At 42.7% G+C, this 27,064-nt stretch overlaps 1 protein-coding gene across 47 annotated transcripts in view; it reads right to left on the reverse strand.

The window, feature by feature from the left end:
* RIMS1 (regulating synaptic membrane exocytosis 1) overlaps window positions 1-26,278 on the reverse strand; it is a 323,528-nt gene extending 297,250 nt beyond the window's left edge. For 16 of the 47 annotated variants that reach the window (XM_069851409.1, XM_069851394.1, XM_069851411.1 and 13 more), the window contains exon 1: window positions 25,923-26,274. In XM_069851409.1, coding sequence (XP_069707510.1) covers window positions 25,923-26,086 — 164 coding nt within the window. In that variant the 5' untranslated portion in view covers window positions 26,087-26,274. Of the gene's footprint in view, window positions 1-25,922 lie in introns of all 47 variants that reach the window. The other 31 variants (XM_069851366.1, XM_069851376.1, XM_069851365.1 and 28 more) reach the window with 6 other exon arrangements.
* Between the last annotated feature and the right edge of the window lie 786 nt (window positions 26,279-27,064).

Raw genomic sequence — 27,064 nt, forward strand, 5'->3', positions numbered from 1 at the left:
GGCAGAGGATTTAATTTTGCACGCATTTAACTACTGATGTTTCACTTGCAACACACTGCTCCCTTGGTAAGAGGTGAAATCCTCAGGGCATGGAACTGCAGAAGACTCAGGGTAGTGGCAGTCGAGGACAAATTTCTGTAGGTCTGACGGGCCATGCAGTAGCTGTAGGGCTGACTGCAATGTTTGATGCAGCCCAGAAGTGCACATGTACAATGTTGATGTAAAGCTTTTATTAATTCACTTCCTTTTTGTATGCAAATTCTCTTCTGTGCATCACAGAATCTCATCCAATGACCTAATTTCACAAACATTTCTGAACTGGCTTGTAACAAATACACCAGTGCACAGACACACGAACAGTTGTATATATACACATTATATAAACCACATTTAAAGATATCACTGGAAGATCCCAAAAATTGCCAGTGAGGAGTGGTCAAGACCCTCACCTGTGATGTGATACATCTTGCTGCAAAATTGGTTATTGGATATAGATTTGCATTCTTCATGAAAGAGTCTTTTCCATCAGGATCCAGAGTATTTGGATACATTCTTTCCCATAGCTGATGGAGCTGATGTAAAAATACCGAACTATTTACTAACTCATTGTATTTGAAATTATCAAATTGCCCTCACAGCTCACTATGAGATATAGGCTTAGGAACCTGACTGGGCAGGAATCGCTTCCTAATCCAATGAATATTTTTAAATATGCAGAATTATTTTGGGGTTTTGTTCTTTGACTTTCATTGTGGGGTTTTGTGGGTTGTTCCTTTTTTTTCCAATGGGGAAAATAAGGCTGAATTTTCTGATTAAGCATAATTTTAATAGATAGGATTTTCACTCACTTTAAAACATTTTTTTTTTCCGCTTTCAGGCTACATCTCAAAAATAGTAATCAGCACATGCACAGCAGTGTTGACCAGAGACTTCATCTCATCCCTTTTAGTCTATGGACTATGTAGCATAGTAGGGCGAACTTCCAGAAGCCTTCTTTCAGGCACCAGCACAAATCTGATTTCACAAGGATCTAGCCTGCTGGATGAGCATTGACACTAGATTCTTGAAAAAATAAAGACAAGAAAAGATAGCCATATCTGTGTGTTTGCAAAACACAGCACTCTGTGTTTTATGGCTCTCACCTGCAATTCAACACAATGACAGCTGCATCAAAGCTACAGACAATGGTTAGATACCATATTACTACACCACCAGCAGCAGAGGCATTCAATACACTCAGCCTTTCAGCTCTCTTTCAGAACCACAGCATCTGCATCAATTTTACCCGAGCAAGGATTTAACCATGAGTCTCTATAGAGGGTATCACACTAAACACATCACGCTCTTCGTATTTGTCATGTTATATTACAAGGTAAACTGCCACCGTTTATTCAAGATTAGATTTTTCAGAGAGAGGAAATAGGAGTTAATAAATGATATTCAACAGAAAATGGTCTAAAACAAGCCTAAACAAATAGCACCTCTTATTAAAGTGCTATGTTTCTTTCCTTTCATGTTCCATGAGCCCTTGAGTAATTTCAGTCTCCACCAATTTTCATTCAAGTGGAAGACTCAAGGATCTCCATACACATTGCTAAGCACATCAGAAGGATAAACTTAACCCTTCAGATCTGTCTGCAATCCACTCCTATATCCCTGAAAACCTAGCTGTGGTACAGCAATATTTTAACTTAAAATAAAACTATATGAAACATCTTTACTTGAAAATTACTTAATCTTGATTGCAGTTATTTCTAGTCATTTGTGAATTCTCAAAGTTACACTAATACAGCTGACTACTCACAATGTTTAAGTGGATTTCTTTGGTAAGTTTTAGTGAAAAGCTTTGAAACTCTTCTCTTGCTTGGTTGAATACATGGTGCACAAGAAAATGACTTCTTAGCAGCTACTGCAACATGTCATTATATGTACACCACAGCGCACAAGCATTGAAGGGTTGGCTTAAATCATTATTATATACATCTTCTTCACTTGTGAAGAGAACAACTTTATTCCGTGGGAACCAAAACCAGGTCCTGATGAACCAAATCTTAAATGAACGATCCTACAGAAAACGTACTTGCCTAAATTATTATACTTTTACACAAGGAATGTAGGGACATCAATGCCTCCACCTTGTAATCAAGGCACTCATCAACATGCCACCAGAGACAACTCTCTCTTCGAAAATTGCCTCCTCAAATTCCTTCCTCATGCAATGCCTTTGCAGTGGTTATTCCTTAGTTTTAGGGGCATGGTTTAGTATTTAATAGGAATGGTTGGACTTGATGATCCAATGGGTCTTTTCCAACCTGGTGATTCTATGATTCTATGGTTTCTTACTGTTATGTTGACTTACTAGCTACGGAGAAGCAGTTTCACCCAGGGTTCCCCTTACGCCTCAATGCAAGCACAGTCATCAGTTTAAATTTAAAAAAAAATAATAAAAAGTTAAACGTAAAAATGCAAGGATTTGGTTCAGAAAAGACTATACACTTGAAAACAGATTTTGTTTTCTCTGAAAGAACTCTGACACATACCCTCAGAGCAACAGGACAGGAGCTCATAGCAACATGTCATTATCTGTCTTCAGTGCAGCTGGTCTTTTGAAAGACACAGCTCTCTATCCTAATCATATTCCTTGGGAGGTATGGCTGGGAAGTGAATGCAGTCACTTCTGATGACCCAGTCTGTGCCTGTTTACCTGGGAGGCTTCAAGGGCATCTTTCCTTCCCAGGTCATGTCTAATCATATCATGTAAGGTCTACATAAGCACAAAAGATTATTTCTGAAACTCTGTATTGGGGCACTCTTCGTCTACTTTCCCTCTCAATTTTCTTCCCATCAAACAATCATTATTGGGACTAATTCCACTAAATTTTTTTTTTTAAAATTGTTTACAAGCATATTGTGTTCATTTTGTGTAAAATTCAGGATTTAAAGAAAAACAAAAACAGTCCAACTTCAGAGTTATAAAAGCAGATTTTATAATGCTCAGACTGCCCTACAGAATGGGAACATACAGCTACCTCCAATCTCTCCTCTCTCAAGCACTTCTGTACGAAGGAATATGAAGTGACTGAGAGAACCTGCAGCCACTGAGCCTTAACTGTCAATTTCCCAGAAGAAAGAAAGTTCATAGGTCTCTCACCAGCCACAGGTTATTCAAATTTATGTTCCCCCCTCCACCCCCGCCCCCCCCCAAAAAAAAAAAAAAAAAAGCATTTTGGGCTCTGTTTTGAGCACAGCTGGGCCAAACATAAGGACCTGATGTAGACAAATCTCATGTTACCCTCACATGACTTTTCAAAACTGTTTCTAAGCTTTTTGGCTGTTATCTTCATTAAAGAATAACCTGCAAATTCCATGTTTGTTTCACTAGAGCAAAATACTCTTAAGCATCTTTGGGAAAGGGATATTTGGGGGAATGCAGAAACACAATCATTTGATTTGCACACAGTTAAAACATACAGATATGTGCGACTGAAAGCGTACAGCGTTACGTAACTGCGTAACTTGCCTCAGCCAAAGGTAGGGGGTGTATGGAGTAAGGATGGGAGTCTCACAGACAGGTTTCTTGCTCTCTAATGGACTGTTCCTTAGAGGAGCTGGGACTATACAAACAAAACCAGAAACTGTCAGGACCTGGGCTCTGCTAAGTCATTGAGAAGAGAGGACATGAAGCTGGCAATGAAGAGAAGTGAATGGGGAAGAACAAGAGCACAGAGCAGATGACAAGTAGAAGATGAAGTTAAACGACAGACGGGAAGCAGGAATACAGTGCCGCTTATATCTGTGCCAGAAGCAACTAGGAATACAACGCTTTCAGCTATAAAATCACATATATGCATATTTTATACATGATATATTATAAATATGAATACATTGACTCAGAAAAATGCTTTATAAGATATTTAAACAATACATAGATTAAGTTTTCCCCATCCCTCTGTTTCTTCAGCCATGTGCTACCAAAGCAAGCTTCTACCTCAAACACGTTCACTTGAAACCAGCAGCAGCGAGCTCCTTCCTTGCTGTGCCTTCTGGACTTAAAGAAACCAGAGCCTCCTATGCATGTTTTGTATGCATGCCTAAAGGAAAATTTAGTGCTGAATTAGAAAGTAGGGTGGGAGGTGGGGGGGATTTCTGTACAAACAGCGCATTAAAACATAGACTAAATCATGAAGGTCTTATAGAAGAGTCCATCTAGCACTTCTTAAACTGCTATATTTTTATATAAATCTTCAACTTAAAATAGCACAGTGTGAGAAAAAAAAAAGATCTGGACAGGAGCTATTAAAAGGGCCAAACTGTTCCCATTTTCATAATATTCTACATCCTCTCACTACCACATCCACCAGTCTTATCTCTGCCTCTTACACTTGTAAAAATGTATGCAAACAGTAATGGAACAAGTGACTAGGAGATTACAAAATCCAATTTTCCTGCTCCTAGTACAAATTTCCAATATACCAAAACACCCACCTATGCTATCTTACTCACTGCAGGAAACCCCGCGTGTTAGCTCCTACAAAATGTATTTTAGAAGACAAACTTGCTCCTCTAAACACAAACTCGTCTAAACATATACCACCATATACCATTCAAGACTAAAAGAGCAATAATTACTATCATAAGATTCTGCTTTATCACCACACTGAGCTTTAAAAAGAAAAAATAAGATGAAATAAAATTTTTGTTTAACTAATGTTTCAGATATATTTCTACTGAAATCTCTGCACTTACAAAGCCATCAACAGATCAACATATACCCAATGCTTCATTTTCACTGCAGAATAAAACAAGAAGGAAAAGGAAATTGTGAGCAGCATAAATCGACACTGGAGGCAATAATGAAGGGCTAAAGGCAATGAGAACTCACTGAGTCCCGTAAAAGGCCATTGCCAGAGTCACAAACTGGTTATCTTTCTCACAGCTGAGCTATTTCACCTAAGAAACACTTCTATCACTCTTTCACGCATTTTTCTGTTCTTCTGGGCATTGATTTCTGTGGGCATTGCTAAATGACTCCTTCCAAAAGCTGACACAATTCCAGGGGTCATTACAGGAGCTCTGAGGAACTCGAGTTTTTTTACTTTTAAAATGAAATAGTTAGTCAGTTACAAGCTGCCATTACTGTCAAAATATTATCAGCATAAAAATATGTATGCACACATTCTCAGCAGACTGCAACTTAATGCAAATTTGTTAATCAGCACCATGCCCTCTCTGCTCAGTTTAAATAGGAAAATGGAGAAAATCCCCTGGTATGTACAGAATATGTACCTGGTACATTAAGGTTATCACCAGCTATGAGAAAAGAATTTGTGCAGGAGTCATTTATTAAAGTACAGAAAGCATATTACTCATTAGGAACTGTGGTCTCTGAAACAGACACTAATTTTCCAGTAGGATCCTGTACTTCAGGGCATAGAAGACTGGCACTGCTGCACTTGGAAAGAAAATGGTATTTTCAAGTTTGCACTTTATTACACACTAAACCAAAGTTTATGGCATCTAATTAAGGGCCAAATAAGGTCTAGAAAGTACTGGGAGTTTTCATTCTAATATAATTTGAATTCTACATTAGCAAGAATATGATCTAGATACAGCTTTACATTAAATAGCAAGGCCCACAGAAAAAGAATGTTTAAAAAAATCAGAAGAACCCTTTGAAGAACTATTTTAGTTTTCCTTTATAAGCAGACAAAAAAGATTTTCATATTAAATGCCTCATGAAGAAGCATGGCCTTGGTTTCAAGCTTTCAATGAATTAAAACAATAGAGAAAATTAACAGAAGATGTAAATAGGATTTTTTAAATCACTTTTGTTAAAGTTAGAGCTGCATTTATTCTTAGTGTTATCTGCAGATCCTATTCTGGTTTTAAAAAGATACTAAAATCAACTCTTTTCTGTGTATTGATTACATTTGTTTATATAAAAGTCTGAACAAAAAGGAGGTTGGAATAATTTTCTCCAACATTTTGTCAATGTTCTAAAAATTAAATGATATCCAAAAAAATACAAAAACATGCTTTGAGAGAGGATTTTGGAAGGCAGACTGGAATAAAGGATTCTTATATCAGAAAAACTACACAATGTACTGCTAGCATGGGCTGCTATGTGTTGGTAAACTCTATTTCAATATTATTTGCATATGCACTTTAAGGTCCTTGGTACATTTTCATAGCTGCAGGGTTTTTTAACCTTTTTTTTCACTAAGGTAAGCAGCCATTTATTAAAGAATGGCCACATAGACCAGCATGGAGAACAGCTTTTCTGATGTGGTTCTTCTGAAGGCAGAACCCCCAAAGGCAAATTAACGATCACTCAGCCAACAGAAGAGGGATTTCCATTCAAAAAAATCACCGTGTATTTCCACCTTTTCTTAACAATTAGGCCTTGAGTGACATTATAAATGCAACTTTGAGGAGAATAAAATATCATGGTGTGCAGTACTAAGCTTGCATAATTATGTAAATGAAAAAAACCAGCTTACCTTTAGGGCAATACATAGTGCAAATCTGCCTTGTTTAAACAATACAAAGATGGCCAAAAATCAATAGATGGGTTAACATCTCTGATATCAGGTCATTGCATGCCTCCATCTTTTGTAATGAAATCAAATCAGATGATGTTTGAACATCTTATTTACTCCCATCTTAATATCTTTACCAATGATCTGGACAAGGGGATTGAGTGCACTCTCACAAAGTTTGCAGATGACCAGGTAAGGTGAAAGTGCAGATCTGTTTGAGGGAAGCCAGGCACTACAGAGGGATCTGGACAGCCTGTATCCAGAGGTCAGCTGTATGAGGTTCAAGAAAGCTAACAGTCAGGTCCTGTAACTTGATTGGAGCTGAATGGCTGGAAAGCTGCCCAGTAGAAAAGGACGTGGGGGCATTAGTTGACAGCCGGCTGAATATGAGCCCACAGTGCGCCCAGGTAGCCAAGAAGGCCAATAGCATCTTGGCTTGTATCAGAAACGGCACGACCAGCAGGTCCAGGGAAGCAGTCATCCCCCTGTACTCAGCACTGGCGAGGCCACACCTCGAATACTGTGTTCAGTCTTGGGCCCCTCAGTACAATAAAGACATTGAGGTGCTCGAGTGTATCCAGGGAAGATCAATGAAGGTGGTGAAGGGGCTGTAGCTCAAGTCTTATGAGGACCGTCTGAGGGAATGGGGGCTCTTTAGCCTGGAGAAAAGGAGGCTGTGGGGCTGCTCTTTATAACTACTTGAAAGGAGGTTGTAGTGAGGTGGATGTCAGTTTCTTCTTCCAATTAACAGCTGACAGGACAAGAGGCCTCAAGGTGCACCAGGGGAGGTTTATATTTGAAATTAGGAAAAAGAATCTTCCGAGAAAGTGTTATCAAGCATTGGAAAAAGCTGCCCAGGAAGCTGTGGAATCACCATCCCTGGAGGTGTTTAAGAAGAAAGCAGATGGGGTGCTTAGGAACATGATTTGGTGGTTAACTTGGCAGTATTATGTTTACAGTTGGACTCGATGATCTTAAAGGCCTTTTCCAACCCAAATAACTCTATAATTCTATTATCTTCTTGTGGAATGCATATTCATGCAAAAAGAGTTTTGTTAAACACATTCCCTGTCCATGCAGTCAACAATACTCCCTGTCATCAAACACCAAACATGAAATTTCAACACAAAGAAATGCTGGTCATTAAGTGTTTCAAATCTGTATGCAGTCACAAATAACTTCAGAACATGCAGGGAGCACACAGAATCATAGAATGTACACACTAAATCCAGGCAACAGGAACTGTGCCTCTTTATTAAAGCAGCATTTTGGTATGTCACTGAGCTGCATGGCCAACTTTGGACAGGAAAAGCCAGTGGAGAGATTCAAGGGTATTCTCAGCAATATTTTTTGTTAAATGACAAAGTTGTGTCTACGTAGATGTGTTACCTAACTGAGTTAATTACATGATTTATCAGAGTTTAAAAGCAGGAAACACAAACCTTTCTCATGAGCATGAAGTGTTGAACTTGCTGTTCAGCTACCATTGTAAAAGAGTAATTCCTTGTACTCTGGATACTATACAACCAATTTATATCTTCCTTTGCCAAAATGATTTGTATTCATATCTGATTCTTAGGAAATTATCACTGTGAACAAAGGATGAAGCTTCGTTATCCAGGATGCAGCAGTCCTTACAGAAAAACCCCAAACACAGTTCCAGTTTTGGTACAGAGAGTGAAATCAGACCCAGCTGCAGACATCAACAAAGCTGGTTATTTGGATGTATTACTACTGCTTTGCCTTGCAGCCCCTCTGCTGAGACCATGGATTCTTGGGAGCAAAGCCTGGAGACTATATGAACGCATGAGAAAGTAGTGTTATCGAGATGAGAAACAAACCAAGTAAAGACAGATAACCGAGGGGAAGAGAAAAAGCATTGTCTCAATTTAACAAATGCAAACCCAAGTTACAGACTCCAGCTTCTCCAGAGTGGCAGCACACAAATGTTAATTGTACCTCAAGTCTCTGTCCAATAACTTAACATCCAGACTGATTCTTTAAGTGAAATCAAGAAGTATGAATCTCAGAGTAGCACTAGCAGAACAATGACAAATTTTCTGGATGACAATGACTGATAATTGTTCCTGGCTGCCAGAAGTCCTCCAGCTACAGTTACAGCATCACAGCAGTGCAGTAAACCTTTGAAAAAAGTAAGATACTCTTGATTGTAATTTCTGGTAAACAAGCAGCTGAATTAGCAAACTTCCATCACAGTTAGCACTTCTGGCAGATCCCTACCCTCAAAGTTCAACCAAAACCATGAAAGACATGGGAAATGAATCATTAAATCATCTTAAAGTGAACCATCCAGAACTGCTGGATCCCAGCACATGCTCTGGGTATTGCCTATCAGCTGTGGTTAGATAATTCAATATCAAGGATTGATACCTTTCAGGTATTTCATATGAATTTAAAAGAGAGGGGGTAATGGTATTGTCAGAAGAATGGTATCATTAATCGCACTGCTCTTGTGATGGATGATCAGAAAGATATGTGAGCATGTATCACAGCACGACTTCCACAATGTGAATTCTTGAAACTCCAGATTTCAAAATTAGCACACATATCGTGATACTTTGGTACAGAAGCAAGACAGCACTGATAAACCAAGTAGCTGACACCAAAATTTTGTTTCTATCAGGGTGCTTATTCTGTAATTTGAGGAAGAAATACAAAACCATCAGTCCCAAGCTACAACATATCTCAAATTTGAAATATTCATATTTTTCCTTAGTACAAACCCCAAGGATATCCTAGCTCCCTCAGCTTTCTACCCCAGCACGTCTACTTACTTTTGTCTCTCCTCTACCTTATATCCTTTTTTTTTTTTTTTTTTTAATTTTGGCTAATGAACATCACACATTCAAGAGGGGTTTTTTGTGGTGAGGGCGATTGGGTGATTGTCTCTTTGTGTGCACATCTGTGGTCAGCAGCAGCCTGTGAACAATTACATTTGCTTATGTTGCTGTGAAGACATGATTACATTATTGCACTGTGCACCTCTTACCAAGCACACTGGGGCAGATGCCTGTTCCATATTAAAGCCTGCATCCTTCTATCCTTAACAACACCCAAAACAACCAAAACTTCAGTTTAGTGCAAGACTGCTGCAGTCACCCCTCCCAAATGTAATATTTCATTGCCTCTTTCATATCCATCTTCTGGCTGCCAAGATACAGGATGGCACTACTGCTTATCTGTTTCTCATCACTCCTTGGAAAACTCGTTACTTTCTCCAGCATCTAGAAAAGAAAGAGCTAGAGCAGCCCAGGAGAGTCAGGGTTTAGTTCTGTGTTAACCACAGCACTGCTCTGTGACTATCTTTAATTATGAAATAAGGTTCATACTGTAGTCAGATGGGGCCTTCTATATTGAGTAAAAAAGGGCAATAAAGAGCTGGAAATGTTCCTCTTCTGTTCTCCAGCTGTTTCAGAGGATGCAGGACCAGACAGTGCAGGATCAAAGCAGAGCCTTCTTTGTCATCTCTATAGGATTTAGATGCTCTTTCCTCTCTCCCCTTCCTTTCCACTGTAACACAGGGGAAAACACAGAAAGGAACAGCCAGATGTTCCAAGTGGTGGGATCAGTGCTAGAAGCAGCCAAGCAGGCCCCCAATACTAAAGAGCACGAGGAGTAAAATAAGTCTACCTACCACAATGTTTGCTCATCTCAAATGAAACTATGAGTTTATGCACCTACCTGTCTTATCTTAAACACTGGAACAAAGCTTTCTAATACTGCCTCCCAGACTACTATATGTAAGATGCATAAACAAAGAGATACCAGGGAGGTCTCCACACACTGGCTGGGGACCAAAGAGTTATTTATCCTGGCACTGGGGAAAAAAATACAGAAAAGGACCAGGGAGATCTTCCAGACAAGAACAGCTGCTGATTCAGCAAAGCAGGGACCGTTACACGTTCAGAGCACTTCCCACAGTTCTGATTAAGGCTTCTGCTGTACAGTGATCTCTTTGCCCCAGTTGTTCTCCTTTCTTCTCACCTGCTCGGTCTTTTAGCTGTACTTGCAGCCTTGCTTCAAACTTCAACATCCTTTACTTCTTTTTCTTTCCACTCAGCTGATTCCTTTTATTCCATTCTTCACCCACCCAAAAAAAAAGCAGAGATGCCACCTTTAATTAAAAATAAAAGCCACAGAAACACACACCATTCCCTCAGGCATCGAGCCTGCACAGATTAATATGTACATGCACACAACCTCCAGTACATCAGGCTGGAGATGACAAGGCTGGACAGACGCCGGGGACGTGGCATCCTGCCTATAAACCTTGAGACTAACACAACATTTAGTGCTGCATTACAGCTGATCTACTTGTGCTCTTTATATCTCACCTCCCTTTTGTCTGCTTACTATGTTAGGAAGGTAAACTCCTGGTTGTGGGGCCTTTCTACAACCTTTTGTCATACAGTAACTAGAGGAAGCACTTTTCTCATAAGATTAAAGCAAATGCCAAATATTCAAGGGCCTCAAAATTTCTGAGACTGAGTTAACAGCAAACAGTTTTGAAGAATAATAATCTGTGCTACTACAATCAAGTTTAGGAACTCTAAGATGTGGCTGAGCTGGGTTTCCAAGTCCTTTGCTATAAGCAAGAAGACCTAACTGCTCTCCTTGTTAAACCAGACCAGGACTCTGACATGTACCTACCTTTCAATGAGAAGCTTAGAGGCAGCCCAAGAGTAGTTAGGTAATACTAAAACATGCCAGTTTTCTGGGAATACTGGAATCAAATGCACCGAGGTGTCCAGTTCCTTCTTCAGTCACGCTACCCTGTGTTTCCAGATGCACTTACTGCACCCTCCTGAGATCAGGAAAGCAGCTTCGCCAAGCCCCAAGGGTCTAAAACTAGTGACTCAGACTCTTCACTCTTCACAGCCATGAGGCTGGTTCACACTCTGAGCATTTCTGAGCCTTTGTATTTTCTACTTGCCTTCCAATTTATTTATTTATTTTCACACTAGAAATAAATGTTCACCTCCTCCGGATTCGTGTGCTTAACCATTTCCAGTTCAAACCCAAAGTGAAACAGACACATAAATACAAAAGTTCCGTATCTGCTACCAAAGGATCCATCACTTTTCATCAGCCAATTCTCAATGTGCAGAAGTGCTACTTTATGCTCGTTCTGCACTGGACAAACAGGTGTCTGCATCACTCACAGCCTCCTTCCAGGCTCCCATCCCAGCTAATTCCAGCTTTTGCCTCACATCTCTCCCCTGCCATTTTTTCCTCCTCTGTCTGATCCCCACAGACCTGCTCATATACCCTCAGTCCCACTTTTTGTGACTAAGGGACATGTAGAGGTACCTTCCTACAGTTTCCCACTCACTTGCTGCATGCTTTCCTCTTTCCTGCTGCCCCTCACAAGGCTACAGCCTGCACTCTCCTCTCCTCATTTTTCCTCTCCCATGGCAACTAAGCAACCATAGTTTTTTCTAGTGACTAGCCTTGCCAGCACAATGCAAAAAGTCGATAGTTTTGTAGTCTTTTCTCATTAATCTGGTGGTTACCTTGTGAGAACATCTAAAACACCTTACCTAGCACAAGACCCAAGACTAACACAATAAAATAAAACAATTACTTTGTTTGATAAAATCCTTATTTTAATCGACGGCAGTTTAACGACAAGTCACATTCAAAAGGTACTGCTTCTTATGTGAAGGGAAACATACTTCTACCTCAACAGCCATAATATTAACTGAGAAATGAGAGATCCCCAGAGATCTTTTGAAAAATCCACAAAGATTTGTGAGAGATTTCAAAAATCTGGTAGGAGGGATCTGGAGAAAGTGGCCAGCTGTTTCTCAGGTCTGAAAACCCCATCAGTCTCATCGACCTAGCTGAAGCTTTTGCCATTGCTTTCCATATCCAGCAACGAAACCCAGATGGTCCAGGGACCGCTTCCAGCTGAGGAAATAACCACACATGATGTGCTCAAGATAGCTCCATGCCAGTCAGCTACAGAAACCACCGCCTGCCCCCAAGCTCCCTCTGCTCCCTGCTGCTGCAGAAAACTGGTTTAAGAGAGCAAACCAGCCTCCCACCCTTTCTTCCCTCCTCAAGACAAGGAGGGTTACCAGTGGGCATCTCAAAACATAGCACACACCCGTGTTCAGACAACAAAATCCTCTCCTGGGAGACACTAGCACAGCTTCCATGCTGCCACTGTACCTCCAGGAACACCGCAGAGAGATCCTCAGCCACAAGCGGACAGTGCTTCATATTGCTGAACACTGACCACAATTCATCCTCTGAACAATATTTTATGAATTGAGCATGACATTTGCACTGAACAACACTGAAGTTTCCTTACAGCTTTGCAGGAAGCTCACCTTAAACAGAAACACAATTTAATAGGTACAGAATGGCTCTTTAACTCGATTTGTCCAGGGGTTTGTTTTATCAACAGCATGATTATAATGCCTTGAATGAGAAACAAGAATAAACTGCATGTGTTCCTAAAATATTACAGATTGAACTCTGATGTACTGGATATATTGTATACAATACGTAAGCTATATATGTAACATACATCAGAGTAACCACAATTATTTAAACACCTGGAAGGTAAGTAAAGTTGAAAGCCATAATGAAAAATATATTATGAGATAAAGACTCATGCACCATAAATTGGTTTAGAATTCAACTGGGAAGCTTTACAGTACATCACAGTACTACAGGGCATAATTTGAATTGTCTTCTAGAGAACAGACAGTAGCAGTACTTTCCAGGTTTACAAAATGTAACAAAAAACACTTCGGGAACTAATAAAAAATAGGAGGCTGATAGCCCTGGGGTGCAACTCTCTGAAGGACAAACATCTTGATAATAAATAAGAAGGGCACAACTTCACAGCATAAAAAGCTGCAGACTGCTAGATTCAGACAAACTCTGGTAAAACAGAAAAAAAAAAAAAAGCTTTCCTGTACTCTCAGCATCCTCAGCTTTAGCCTAGAGGAAAAACTACTTTTCCCTTTCCTGCAGGGAAAACACTTTTAATTTTCTTGTTCATTCAGTTCTTGGCCTCTGACAAGGGAGTCAAAAGGGTGGCACTTGCTCAAGTCATTTATTGATTTTCTTGCTTTATTTATGAATGCCAGACATGCAAGGGCCTGTCTTCAAAATTTAACACCTGGTATTTTACACCATTAAGTAAATTGCCAGGAAGATTAGTTCCTTTCCACCTCTGCAGCTTTCACATAAAGAGTGAGTTGCCCTCACAGTAAGTTCACCAAACTTCTGCTTTCATAGAAAGATGTCAAATTTGGGGCCGCTCCACTAAATCTATATCTGGAAGTTCCTTGTCTTCTCTAATAAGGGTTTCTTCTGTGGTCTCAGCTGGAATACATGCAACACAAAGCAGAGGGAAATGTAAAAAGGCGCAGTATGAGATCAACAAGAGAGTCTTTGTGGGTAATTCCATGCACAATACGTTGCAGTAATCCAACAGAAGGTGACAGAAACCATAAATCACTCCGACAAGGTCTTGATTTCAGAGATATATGGCAAACACTTAAATGAAGACAGAAAAAAACATACTTGACCATAAATTCTGCAAGGAGAGAGCTAAGAGCATTGGCAAACTGTAAAAAATAAGAGGACAAGCCCTCTTCATAATAAGAAGCAATACTGTCACTGCTGTCTCCTTTTGACCCCACACAGGATAAATACCAGGAAAGAAAGAACCAGATCACCTTTGTTGGGTGAAAGAGAGAACATCGTGTCATCCACCGCATTACTGGAACTCCCCAGCTACTTTTCCACATGGACCATTTAAACTTGTTCAGAGAGGGACAAGCTTAGAACTTGAAACATCCCGACCAGAAAAAGGGATGTTACTAGTAAACAAACCTGTAAATCCATTGCCTGAACTGGTCAGTCCAGTCCAAACAGTTCCTGCTGAAAGTTGTTTTACAGTGAGCACTACAGTTGTTTGAAAAAGAATTTTTTTAAGGGAGGATGTTTTGCTTTACATTAGTATAGTTTTACAACAAAATTTGCAAAATAAATTATGAAGATATTTTGCTTATACATGTGAGAGCTTTTAAATTCAAAAACTGCAGTCAATATCAAATCATCTAAAAACACAGGATACAAGAATCACATAATATGTTAGTGAGGTTCTATATTCTTAGTATAGATTTCCCATTAAAAGATCAATATCTAATTTTGCTCTGAAATAAAAGAAAAATGTACCATGCATTTAATCTCAAAGGAATTTACACACTTTTTACATATACACTACCAGAATCAATTCATATAACTCTGTAATCTCCCCCTCTGAGTGAATACGGTCCATTTCTATGAGTATTTTGAAAAACAGATTTTGGAGAAAACAAAGGAAAACAAGATAGGCAATTAAAACTGCAGGAGATTAGGGGCAAACAGAACACAAAGTAATTTTTAAAAATGCAAATCCACTTTGAACATTGATAAACAGGGTTTTTCTGTGGAAATGTAGGTAGTCACGCCTTGGTTTCACTTTTCTGAAGTTTACTACAGAAAACTTGAGGAGTAACTGAACAGTTACTGAATGCATTTCAGAAAGATAAGCTTCTTTCTGCAAAATACAAGACTTACAGGGTCGTAGCCCATCTAAATAAACTCAACAACACTTAAGTCTCACTCCAGTTAACAGAGGAGCTTCCAGTGACTCTTGTTCCAAGACAGATTCACCAAAGTTAATCAGACTCAGCAGAGGCACCAGGATGTTTTGCTGGTATGGCAGCAACTTGTTCAGCTGTGTCACCCGTCCCTATGATATGACTGCAGGCAAAATTGTTCCCAATTTTTGACTCCTGATCAAATTTCACCAATGCACTCTGCATATTTTAAGCGATGCTAAGCAACAAAATGTTGCAATTAAAGTCCATAAAGTCCACTTGTACATATTTCTGTACAGCCTGGTTCCATATTCTTAGGCACAAGCATGCATACCCATACAAAATCTCTTCTACATCCATAAAGTGCAAACCCATTACCCAGATACTTTGCAGGTACATCCAGGGCCAAAATCAATAGAGTTAAACGAGGATGATCTAGAATTCTCATAAATTCTGTCCTTTCTTCTCAACTGCCTAGCTTCAGGCACCACACACTCCATCAACCAGCTGTCTTCCTGTTCTACATCTACAGCTAAAAACACATAGCCAGCAGAACATTCAACTGTATAGCTGAAGTTTGTCATGCAACGTCAAAATTTTTGCAATAAGTAACAGTACCAAGGAGATTTATCACCTAAAGTAACCAAAATACGCATAGATTGTTCGTGTCCCTTTGCCACTCAAGCTTTCACATTACGTTTTCATCTACATCTGCGCAATTTCATTTAATCAGTACAAAATTTGGTCTCCTGATGTCAAGTGTCAAAACGATTTTAAAGTTAATACTGCAAATATGCAAAAGTGTGATGACTTTGTTTTGAAAATAACTTCATGTGAAAGGCTAATTAAAAACTGAGAGAATAAGGCACGTAATGAAAAATTACTCTGTCTTTCTTAGTACATACAAGCACTAAATAAATTGTGTAAAGAAAAGATATTAAAAAAGCTCAGACAGCTACTATGTCTGGTTTACATAGGTCTTGATGCTTTTTCCAAGACCAATGAAATCGTCAAAAAAACCCAATTATACTAACAAATCATGACTTGAAACACAACTAAACATATTCAATCATCCAGCTCCAAAATGTGGTTTTGTTACATAAACTGCTTCATTGTCATTTCTTGCAAAAGTCCTGTTACTAATTATTTGATCTGTGGAAGACTTCCACATGATTAGCGCGTACTGATGCAAACAGCCCATAGTTAAATCTTTGGATTGTTTGTACAGTATAGGAATGTAGGTTTGCTAAATATCTGGAAAGCGAATGATGCATCAATATAAATATTACAAAAATCACAGTTCATTGATATAATTTTGAGATTTCACAGTATATTCAGAGACTTTTGAATTAATGCATATTTTACAAAAATGTAGACAACATCTTCATGAGCAGTGGCTATGAAAGTTGTAATTCTTGCCAGGCTCAGAGGCTAAACTAGGTTTGTAAAAGAATGTAGTATCTTTTATTAGACTTGCTAGTATAAGATGCAGACAGACTTCTGGATACATAAATTCTTTGTTTCATCAATTCAGAGTGCGCAGTGTTGGCAACCAAGAGAAATACTTGAGAAGGCACTTCACACTCCGGTCACTCAAGCATGTGAAAACTTCCATTAGCAATTCTCAGAACAAACAGAGCGCTCCGTTTCTTGTGAGAAGTGTAGTAGACTTTTTCTCTGCAATATAATAGCATTTACACTAAAATAATGTGGTTGGGCTGTTTTCTATTCATGACCAATGTCTTAATAAACGTCACATAATAAGTCTTTAAAAAAAGGCATTTATATCACCATTCTAACTAAAATGTGGTGTTTATCTAAAGCCCAAAAATAAAATTATTCTTTGGTTACACCTGAGATCCTCAAAATTTGAAATAGGGTATTTGTTAGATCTACCACTGCCAACACTAAAATGCGTAGCTCTGTCTGCTAGGTTCATCCCTGATCAAAACCAGCTCTTAAGACATACATTGATCTTCAGTGATTCCAAGAGGGCTTTTTGTAGGAAAGACACACACAAAAAAAATACAAGATTTCAAACACTATCCATTTTTATTACAGATACACGAAAAAACCATACACAGACAGACATGATCCCCTATTTTCAATAGTACTAACAATGCTTATCATAAGCAAAGTGCACAATGGGCTGACACTGACAGTAAGACACACCTGATATGACCAAAGTCAGAAATTAGTGCCAAAACAGATGTTTTAATTCAATCTACAACTGTCTGGGAACAGCTATGCATCACATAGTGCATCTTCATGCCTCCGAAGTGGCAAGTGTATAAGCACTTCTGCGTGTGTTATTGTTCTGAAAATTGCAATTAGCTTTTCTTGCCTCTATAACAGTGCCAGAAAATGTATTTGGAACATAGCTTTCTTGTATAAAACTCTCTCTGGACATAAGTATCTGATACGCAATCAAGTTTTGAGACTGATTACTTCAATTGTAAATTAAAAGAAACACACTATCCTATCCCATTGTGCAAATTCTTTTACCTAAGTAACTACTAAAGCAAACTGTTAGTGGTATTCTTTTCGGCTGTTTGTTGCGAAAACCAAAAATAACTCTGACTAACATTTACTGCCTAGATTCCCAAACTAGGCAACACCATAAAACTCGCAAAATATTTCACTGTATCTGCAAAGTATAAAAGAAGGGATAAAAACAATTGCAATTCTTGACAGATGCAGAGACCTGATAAGCTATCAGCATCCTTACAGATCCAATATATGGATCTGACTGGAGTAAATCACAGAGCTCTGATCGGTTGTAAATCATTCCAGTAACTGTAAATTCTATGCATGTCATTCCAAAAAGCAAAATGAAACCACTCTATGTTGGTAACTGATTACATAAGATTTTCTTATACGTTTTATCACCACCAGGAACAAGAGTCAAACTGTAGGCAATCAAGCTTTCCTCCCCCCAAAACCTAACTGTATGCCAGCATCAATTAATTAGAACTGGTAGCCTTGGAGAAGGAGACAAATGCAGTGGGCACCAGTGAGTAGAGTGAAGAAGGTAAAAATGGCTAGAAATGATAACTGGCACCAACTATCGGCAACCAAAAATAAAATTTCAATTTTGTAATTTTCCACCTTCAATAATGCCTGCATCCCAACAAGCCTGAATACAAGGGCAGTAGTGTTTTAAATAGCCTTCTCTTAAGGTATTAAGTTCAAGCCTTAAAATGCTTAGTAACAGCCTGATGAAGGAACCACTCTACATCTTTGTTAGTTGCTTTCATGTTTCCAAGGATGCAAAAAATTTGCCACAAGCCTTCAGAAACAAAACAACATCGACAAGACTGAAAATTTCTCTCTCTTAATGTTGTTCTCCCTCTGCTGTTTTCCAGAAAACCAACCAATGGCTGGGTACCCTCTCCCTCTAGAGAAGAGGTCTCTTCTGCATAATTCCTTTTAAGATCTGGCTTTATTATAAGTCCATACTTTGAGAATTTCCTGCCCAGAGATCATGTTCTTTCACCCAGTCTTTGTCTTCAACCTTCTGCAGGGCACAGATAATGCCCACGAATTTGTAGACTAACAGACTTCTGAGTCAGAAAGTATTAATGCAATGTCAGACAAAACTGGGCATTAAGCTTTGGAGGCTTCCTCTATCAAGTGGAGAATCATGTGGAAAGATGCATGCACAGAAATAACGTTCTGTGCATTTCAATAAAACCAGTGAAACTGGGGCCAGGAAAGAGCTCTGGACAAAAGCCTGCACTTCAGACTTTCCAAAATTTCAACATACAAAGATCTGAAGCCCATGTCTAGAACATGGCAGGGATTTTTATTGCTGCTTGTCTTCTCCTACCAGTTTCTGCTCTTCTATAGCTTTTGAAATTCCTTAACCCAAGCAATCACAGGTTGTAATTCTGTGAAAATGAAGTCCTCCAGGAATAAAATAATTTCACCATGCATTTGTACACTCAAGTCAGAGCTGGCACTGCCAGGAAGAGGTATAAAAATATAAAGCAATATTCAAACAGTCAGTCCAGGTGACTCTAGGGGCTTCAACTACACAAACACACAGCAAGCAACCTGCACTCTGATCCCTGCTCCATCACAGAGCCTGAAACACAGTAGTTCCAAACCCCTTAAAATACAAAGGAAGAAAAAAAACTTTCATGCAGCAGAGGCGAGGGCATCCTCCACTCTTCCTGCTCCACTGCAAGGGAAGTGAGATTCATGGCACCACAGAAATGATAAGCAAAAGGGATTCTTGATATTGTTTATCTACTTTATCATTTAATTCTTTAGTGCCGAATACACAACCATTTGCCAGAACTCCTGATTCCTCTTTTGTCTTCTCAGTGGGATTAAATATAGGCTTTAGATCCTTTATCCTAAAGTTAGAATATAGACTGACTTCCTCCTGATGGCCCCTTGACTCTTGCTTTTATTTCTGAAAAGTGGCCCAGTTTCAAGAGAAGAGAAGAATGATCCTACCTCTCCCTTCCCTAACTGTTTAAGGAAGGGCAATTATCATCAGAGGATTTACAGCATTCAGTCTACGAAGGTCTTGGAACCCTGCTTCCTTGTTTTGCCCATAAATACTACACAAAGTAAATGTGGCAGCAGCTGCCACTGTGTTTTGGGCAGTATTCAATGTTTCCCACAATATTAGGTGTGGTCCACGTGTTAGAAATGGAGAGTGGAAACATGGTCTCTTAAGAAAATGGTTAAAAGCACGTGCCTCCTGGCCAATCTGCTAATCTTCAGAGTTAGGCAGCTAGTGTCTCAGGCTGGATGCTTCCAGGTGCACAAAGGAAACTATAGAGGGGTTATCTCTGAAACAGAGATTCTCACCAAGTGCAAGAGACTTCACGATTTGGCACCCCTGCAAAGTGAAGAGCTCCAATATCCACGTTGATTCTACAGAGAGACCCGCGTTCTACTAAAATCAAGTTTGTACACCAGGCCAGATGGTAAAAAGAGGGTGCTAGGATCAATTTGTCCATAATTATTAACCACCATTCCCATGGCAAATCTTGAAATAACTCTCTTAAGATCTGAGGTTTCAAGTACCTGCTAGCCTCAATAATGAACCTATTAAACTACAGCTATAAAACTACAAAGAATATTCTATGTCTCTGAGCTAAATTTTGCCAAAATCCTTGTTAAATCCCATCAGAAGGGTAGTAAGAGCTTTTGCCCCCGCTTAAATTTGCTCCAGAAGATGGTGCCATAGTAGCCAAGGAATCTCCTCCTAATCTCTGGCCAGAATTTGTCTAAGGTTGATTTTTAGCTTTTAGCCTTTTGAGAAGCTACTGTTCCACCAGGAGTGTAGAAAAGATAGTTGGCTCTCCCACTGTATGGTCCTGTAGGGCTGTAAGTGTCTGTCATGTTCACAGCTGCCAAGCTTTGCACTTAGTATTTAAATGACCCAGTGAGTCAGTTGCACATAAGCAAACTTCAGCTTCAGTAAATACGTACAAATATATATAGTTCTACAGTTTGTTTGTGATTGAAATTTGCTATATATTAACTGACGTTGTTTCACTTCACAGTATCTTAAACCCACAAACAATATGGTTCACTCAGGCTATCTAATGTTTAAATGTACACTTTAAACTTTTAAACTATTTTACCTTTAGAATGGTTCCCCTCCTCTGTTTCTGCAAATGATGGTTTGTTTCTCTCTTCAGCCTCCTTGAAAAGGCCCTCTCAGGCTTCCTCAAAAGTTGTTAGTCACATCAAAGTCACCTGCAGGGCAGTATCTGGACTTCAGGCTAGACACATCAGCCACTCAACACAAACCTCTTCCCTTTCAACTATAGGAGAACTTATCATGTAAAATAGGAAAAATGCCTACACTGTGAATTCGCTTGCAGAAGAGGCCACAGCACATTCTTCCATTGTCCTATGCAAACATTTATTCACCCAAGTGCAGCAGAAGCTTGGCTCTGTAAGGCCAGACTCCAATTAAAAGAGTTGCTAGAGACTACAGTCTTCAGAGACACCCACAAAATCTGGTAGAGGCAGTGTGAAACAGGGAAACAAGGTTGGACGAGAGCTACATCTACTGTCATAAAGCCCCACCTACTCAACAGACTGCTCCCCATGCTGCTGTCAAAGGTGTGGCAGGCAGGAAGGTGAAGTTCTCCCAACCACAGAGAAAAAAAAGGCAAAGCTCTGAAGCCTTGAGTTGGGATCATTCACCTTGGAGGAAGGAAGACCTGCTTCCCACTCCCAGGCCTCCCACTATTTCCAGCTTCTCCGACTTGTTTAAAAAGGGTTATATGAACAGCCGTGGGTAACCAGATGCACACAGCGTGAGAACGAGACAGCTCCTCTGCAAGGAGCAAGGAGCACTCTTCTGTTGGGCTTGACGTTGAGTTGGGCTCCTGGACCCATAAACTTCTCATTCATCTCTCTGTGGGGGGCCAAACTGTTTCCACCACGTTGTAACATGATGACACTTCTCTAAGACACAATTTCTTCAGGCTGGTAAATGTACTGAGCTTTGGTAACCACTTCATAACCACTAGGCTGTTACACCCAAGGTGGCTGGAAGCAATAACGCTGCCTGTCTCCTACACATAAGGAAAGCGGCCATTGCTGCGACAATAGCACTGAGCATCATTATCAACGTTCTGTATTATTCTCTGGTCTTTCAGGAGACTTAAATATTTGACTACACAGTTTGTGCCTATTCCCAAACAGGCAGCAGTTCAGCAGCCAAGGCACTCGTGTGCTCTGTTCCTACACGACCTGGACACACAGGAACACCCAGATCCTCGGGTGCAGCATTACAGAAAGATTTTGTGGACTGCACCTAAGGTGCCTCCATTTCTACTTAGCACCGGGTAAGCATCAGAGCGCTTATGCAGATTTGAATCTTCAGTGCCATACACTACACTGGGATCATACTTCATCACACGAAAGCATGGACGTGCTTTCAGGAATACATAGTGGCACCGCCCCTGTTAGAGTCAGAATGCAAAACCCTGCTTTGGATGTAAAGGCAATGTCAAGGCAATCAGCTAACACTGAAGTGTTCTGCATGCCAAGATACGTTTGTTCATTAAACAAAAAGGAGAAACTTCATAAAAGCTCCAACTCTTCAACACACCGCCCCAAGGTATTCAACAGGTAATAGGATGGCAGAATGTTCGACTTCCACAAACACCACACACAGTGGTTTGAAATCTTCTATTGGAATGGTGAGGGAAGAGCGAGCTCTCTAGGACTGACCAGGCACATCTAGAAAAAAAACTCACACTGGCCAGTAAAATTTGCATGCCTTTATCCTAAGAGTGTGACAAGCTCTGGAAACTTAGGCCAATAAACTGACAAACAGGGCAAGCTCCTGGAAAGAGACAAGCAGGTGGTTTAAAACAGAAGCTTCCATTTCTGCCTTTCTCCAGAGCAAGCAGAGAAAGCATTACATTGTCCTTAGTCCTGCTCCCAGGCTGGCATGCAGCAGTACGTGCTGATGTCAGCGTGAACTGGCAGAGAGGTTTTACATGAAGGTTTTTAGCAGAGTAAGAAACAGGGCTCAGGAAGGCAGAGAAGTATAGACCTGGAGGAGAGGGACACTGCCTCTTTATCAGTGACCATAATCACTTTCATTCCTCCTAAAATCCATCTAGTTTGCTCACAGAGACACCGGAAATTCCCTCGGATCCACAATTTTAAGATCATCATGTGAAGAATACAGCAGTTTAACCAGTAATTCTTCCCATGCGTTTCTGCTATGAGTGCTGGAAAGGAAAATTACAAGTACTGTTTTAGAAACTTATATTGCTATCAGGACATCCAGAACAAGAGAGAAATGTTGTACCCTTTTTAGCCCTTATGATTCATGAGGCAGCACGCACCCAGCCTCTGATCAGCCCAGGATTGAATGTAGCCTAGTTTGCAACACAGATCAGCTTCGCTTCCAGGGGACATTACAGATTTGCACGTGGGTGTTACAGAGGGAAAAATTTCTCTGCCAGGTGGTTTTAAATGAAAACTGGTGGCTGTTTTGGTGAGACATTTGGATAATCAGAAAGAGTTTTACTGAAGATAATAGGAAGGGGTGGTGATAATATTTGACTTTTAGAATATAGCTGTGTCATCTGGATAGCACCACTGTGTATTTGTAACAGACCTCAAGAAAATCATGGAAGTAAATTATTGTCTCAAAATCCTATCTTGTAAGAGTAAGTGCTCGGCATACAGAAAAGGCAAACTATCACAGAAAATCTACTGGATATCTTTAATACAGAACTGAATCATAATCCATCTGAAAACTATTTGCTGTGACCTAATTTTTGAAAACCAATGATATAGCTAAAGTGAGCATACAGGTTCGTGAGCTTCTGTTAATTTCTGGCTTTTTATTTAAAGAAAAAAATCTACTTAAAATCACAACTTCTCAGACCAATGGAAAGCCTAGACTGTTAATTCTCATGATTTGAAAGAACTGTTGTAAGGAAATAAACTTTTAACTTTGGGTATCACAAACCTTTGAAGATAATATGAAGTAATTTCAAGTTGAATTCACAAAGCACAATTTTTGACCTCTTCTACAAATTGTATTTGAAGTGTCCTAAATTCATTTAGTAAGACTGCTGAAGATTCCCATAACCTCACAGAAAAGGAAGTATCAGTCCAGAATTCAGAAATGCCAATGCAAAAGAGCAGAAGAAAAAAAAAATACGGGGGGGGGGGGCAGGCAGAGGAGAAAAATTTATCCTCTACCCCATGTAAACAAGAACAGGGCTGAGAAATCACCATTTCTACCAACAAAAGTTCATTCTCACAGTAACTGTAAGATTTATAGTATAGCTCTACAACATCATCATAGAACCAGTTATCTTCTTCGCAGAATAAAAGCTGAATATTTACTGGGAAGTAGCTGTACTGGAGGAATAGGAGAAGGATGAATTTAGCTCTGAACCTCTGAGCTACTCCTTTATTTGATTTTCTTCTGATAAACAGAAACTGAGAGGGGACCGTCAGGTACGTTTCCCCACATCGACTAACACGATGCGTTTCACAAAATGTTTCTCCTTTCAGCCACACCACCTCCAGGACTAGCCACACCCCGCACGAAACCAACAGCGACAGCAAACTGAACTCTTTCCCTTGGACCGAGATCCAAAGACCACACTCCCGGCCAGCTCCTCGGCACCACGCGATGCCAGCAGCTGGGCCTCAGTACCCACCGGTGCCAGCACCTCTAGCAGCCCCCGTAAAAAACCAGAGCCGGGCACCGATGGGAAGGGATGGAGACAGCAATATCCTACAGCGAAACGGTGTCCCAGCTTCACCACGCGCAGCGCGTGGGCCTGAAGTTGGATAGCCTCGAGGGGGGCTGGTTTCTCCATGGGTCGGAGAAAGCCCCAGCGAAGAGCTGGCCCCCGCATCGCTTGGTGCGGCCAAAAGAAACACCGCGATCGCGTCACAGCCTCGGAGCAGCCCTTCCAAGCGCAGGTGTATGCAGGGAGGTAAGGATAAAGCGCAGGTGTATGCAGGGAGGTGTCTGCAGGGAGGTAAGGATAAACCTCCCGTGGGAGGGAGGGTCTGGGGAACGTCGCTATCCCAACCACCTCTCCCACCTGGAGCGCACAGGCCTGAGGAACGGGAGAAACCCTGGTTCTCCTCCACAGGCCACGGCTTCGATCTGTTTATTCCCATCACTCGCAGCAGGCGATTTGGCAGCGTTACGTTTGAAGCCTTCCTATCGCCGGGGAGGCTCGGGAACGCGGTCACATGCGCCGTTCGGCAACGATTGGGGGGGGGCGAGAAAAGGTTCAGAAGAGGCTGTAGAGACGCGGTTCCCAACCGTGTCACCTCCCCGCACCCAGCGCCGCCGGCAGCGCGGGGAGCCCCGCATCCCTCCGTCCCGCCGCCACGCTCCCCCTCCGTAACGAGCAGGGCGACTAATTACGTCGGTTCCCTAATTAAGACCGCCCCGCCGTGCCCGCAGCGAGATGCCTGCCAGGCGCTGCCCTCCCGGGAGCCGGTGGCGGGGGGCGCGGCGGGGGATGGATGGAGCGGGGGATGCATGGACCGGGAGGATGGAGCTGGGGATGTATGGAACGGGAGGAAGGAGCCAGGGATGGATGGAGCGGGGGATGTATGGAACGGGAGGAAGGAGCCAGGGATGGATGGAGCTGGGGATGGATGGACCGGGAGGAAGGAGCCAGGGATGGATGGAGCGGGGGATGGATGGAGCTAGGGATGGAGGGACCGGGAGGATGGAGCCAGGGATGGATGGAGCCAGGGATGGATGGAGCAGGAGCATGGAGCGGAGGATGGGGCGGAGAATGGGGTGGCGGGAGGATGGAGCTGGGGCTCGGCCGGAGGATGGAGCGGGAGGATGGAGAGGGGGGCGCGGCAGGAGGATGGAACGGGAGGATGGGGCAGCAAGGAGGGTGGATCGGGAGGATGGGGCGGCGAGAGGCTGGATCGGGGGACTCGGCAGGGAGACGTGTCGCGGGGAGGATGGCTCGGGGGCAGCTCCGTCCCCCCGGCGGGCGGCAGCGGAGCCCAGCGGGGCCGGGGAGCGGCGGGGCAGCCGCGGAGGCTCCCGCACGCCAGGGAAACCCCACCCAGCGGCCCCTGCTGACAGAGGCGGGGTTTTGGGGACCCCCCAAAAGGAATCCCACCTCACCCCCGCGGCGGGGTTTGTGCCCGGGCCGGGGTGGGGGGAGACACGAAGTTGCGGGTCGGGACCGGGAGGGTACCCGCGGGGGGCAGCGCCCGCAGGAGCGCCCGAGCGAATGAATGAGCGGCGCCCGCTTACTTGAGCATGGCCTCTTCTTTCTCCTCCTCTTCTTTCTGCCGGTCCATCACTGCCATGATAATGTTCCTCTCCTCTTCTGTCAGGTGGCTCAGGTCGGGCAGCTCCTGCATCGGGGGGGGCACCGGGGGCGGCCGGGGGCCGCGGGGCCCCGCCGGAGAAGACATTTTCTTCCCTCCTCTCCCTCGCACCCTTCTACCTTTGCACGGCGGAAAAAATAAAATTAAAAAAAAACCAAAAAACGAAAAAACAACCCAGCCAGCCTGTCCTCCGCCCCTTCAGAGTGTAGTCCTCCGAGCAGCAGCCGGCAGCTCTCTGGCAGCAGCGGAGGAGGCGGAGACCCAGCCTCGCATGGTCGCTCGCATCCCCCCCGGCCCGGCTGCCGCCGCCGCCTTTGTCTCGGGGCTCAGGGAGCGCGGGGGGAGCCGCCCCGCCGCCCGCAGCCCATCCCCGCGGCGCCGGGCCTGCGGGCGGGGACGGACCCGCGGCGCACGGGGCTCCGGAGCGCCGGGAACGGGGAGGGGGGAGTGACGGGGAGGGGGGGAGATGCCAGCCAGAGCTCCGCCGCGGCGAGATGCGGGGAGGAGGGACCGGGGAGGAGGAGGGAGGGAGGGAGGGAGGAAAGGAGGGAGAGTTCGGTGCCGGCGAGGCGGAGTCCAAGGTGTTTCGCCGCTGCTTGCCCCAGCCTAGCTCAGCCTCAGCCCAGCCCCAGCCTAGCTCAGCCCCAGCCCCAGCCCCATCCCCTCCCAGCCCCGCCCCAGCCCCAGCACAGCCCCAGCCAACCCCAACCGCAGCCCCAGCCCTGTCCCGTCCCGTCCCGTCCCATCCCATCCCATCCCAGTCCCAGCGCCAGCCCATCCCATCCCATCCCATCCCATCCCAATCCCAGCGCTATCCCAGCCCCAGCCCAGCCCAATCCCAGCCCCAGCGCCATGCCATCCCATCCCATCCCAGTCCCAGCCCAGCCTAATCCCAGCCCCAGTCCCAGTCCCAGTCCCAGCCCCAGCCCAGCCCAGCCCAGCCCAGCCCAGCCCAGTCCAGTCCCAGTCCCAGCCGGACCGGCTCCTCTCCCTGGCTCTCCCTGCACCCCTGGAGGTTTCTGCCCCGCAGCTCGGGACCGGGAGCTCTCTGGGGTCCCCGCCGGG

The sequence above is a fragment of the Phaenicophaeus curvirostris genome, chromosome 2, assembly GCF_032191515.1.
Source record: "Phaenicophaeus curvirostris isolate KB17595 chromosome 2, BPBGC_Pcur_1.0, whole genome shotgun sequence".
Taxonomy (NCBI): Eukaryota; Metazoa; Chordata; class Aves; order Cuculiformes; family Cuculidae; genus Phaenicophaeus; species Phaenicophaeus curvirostris.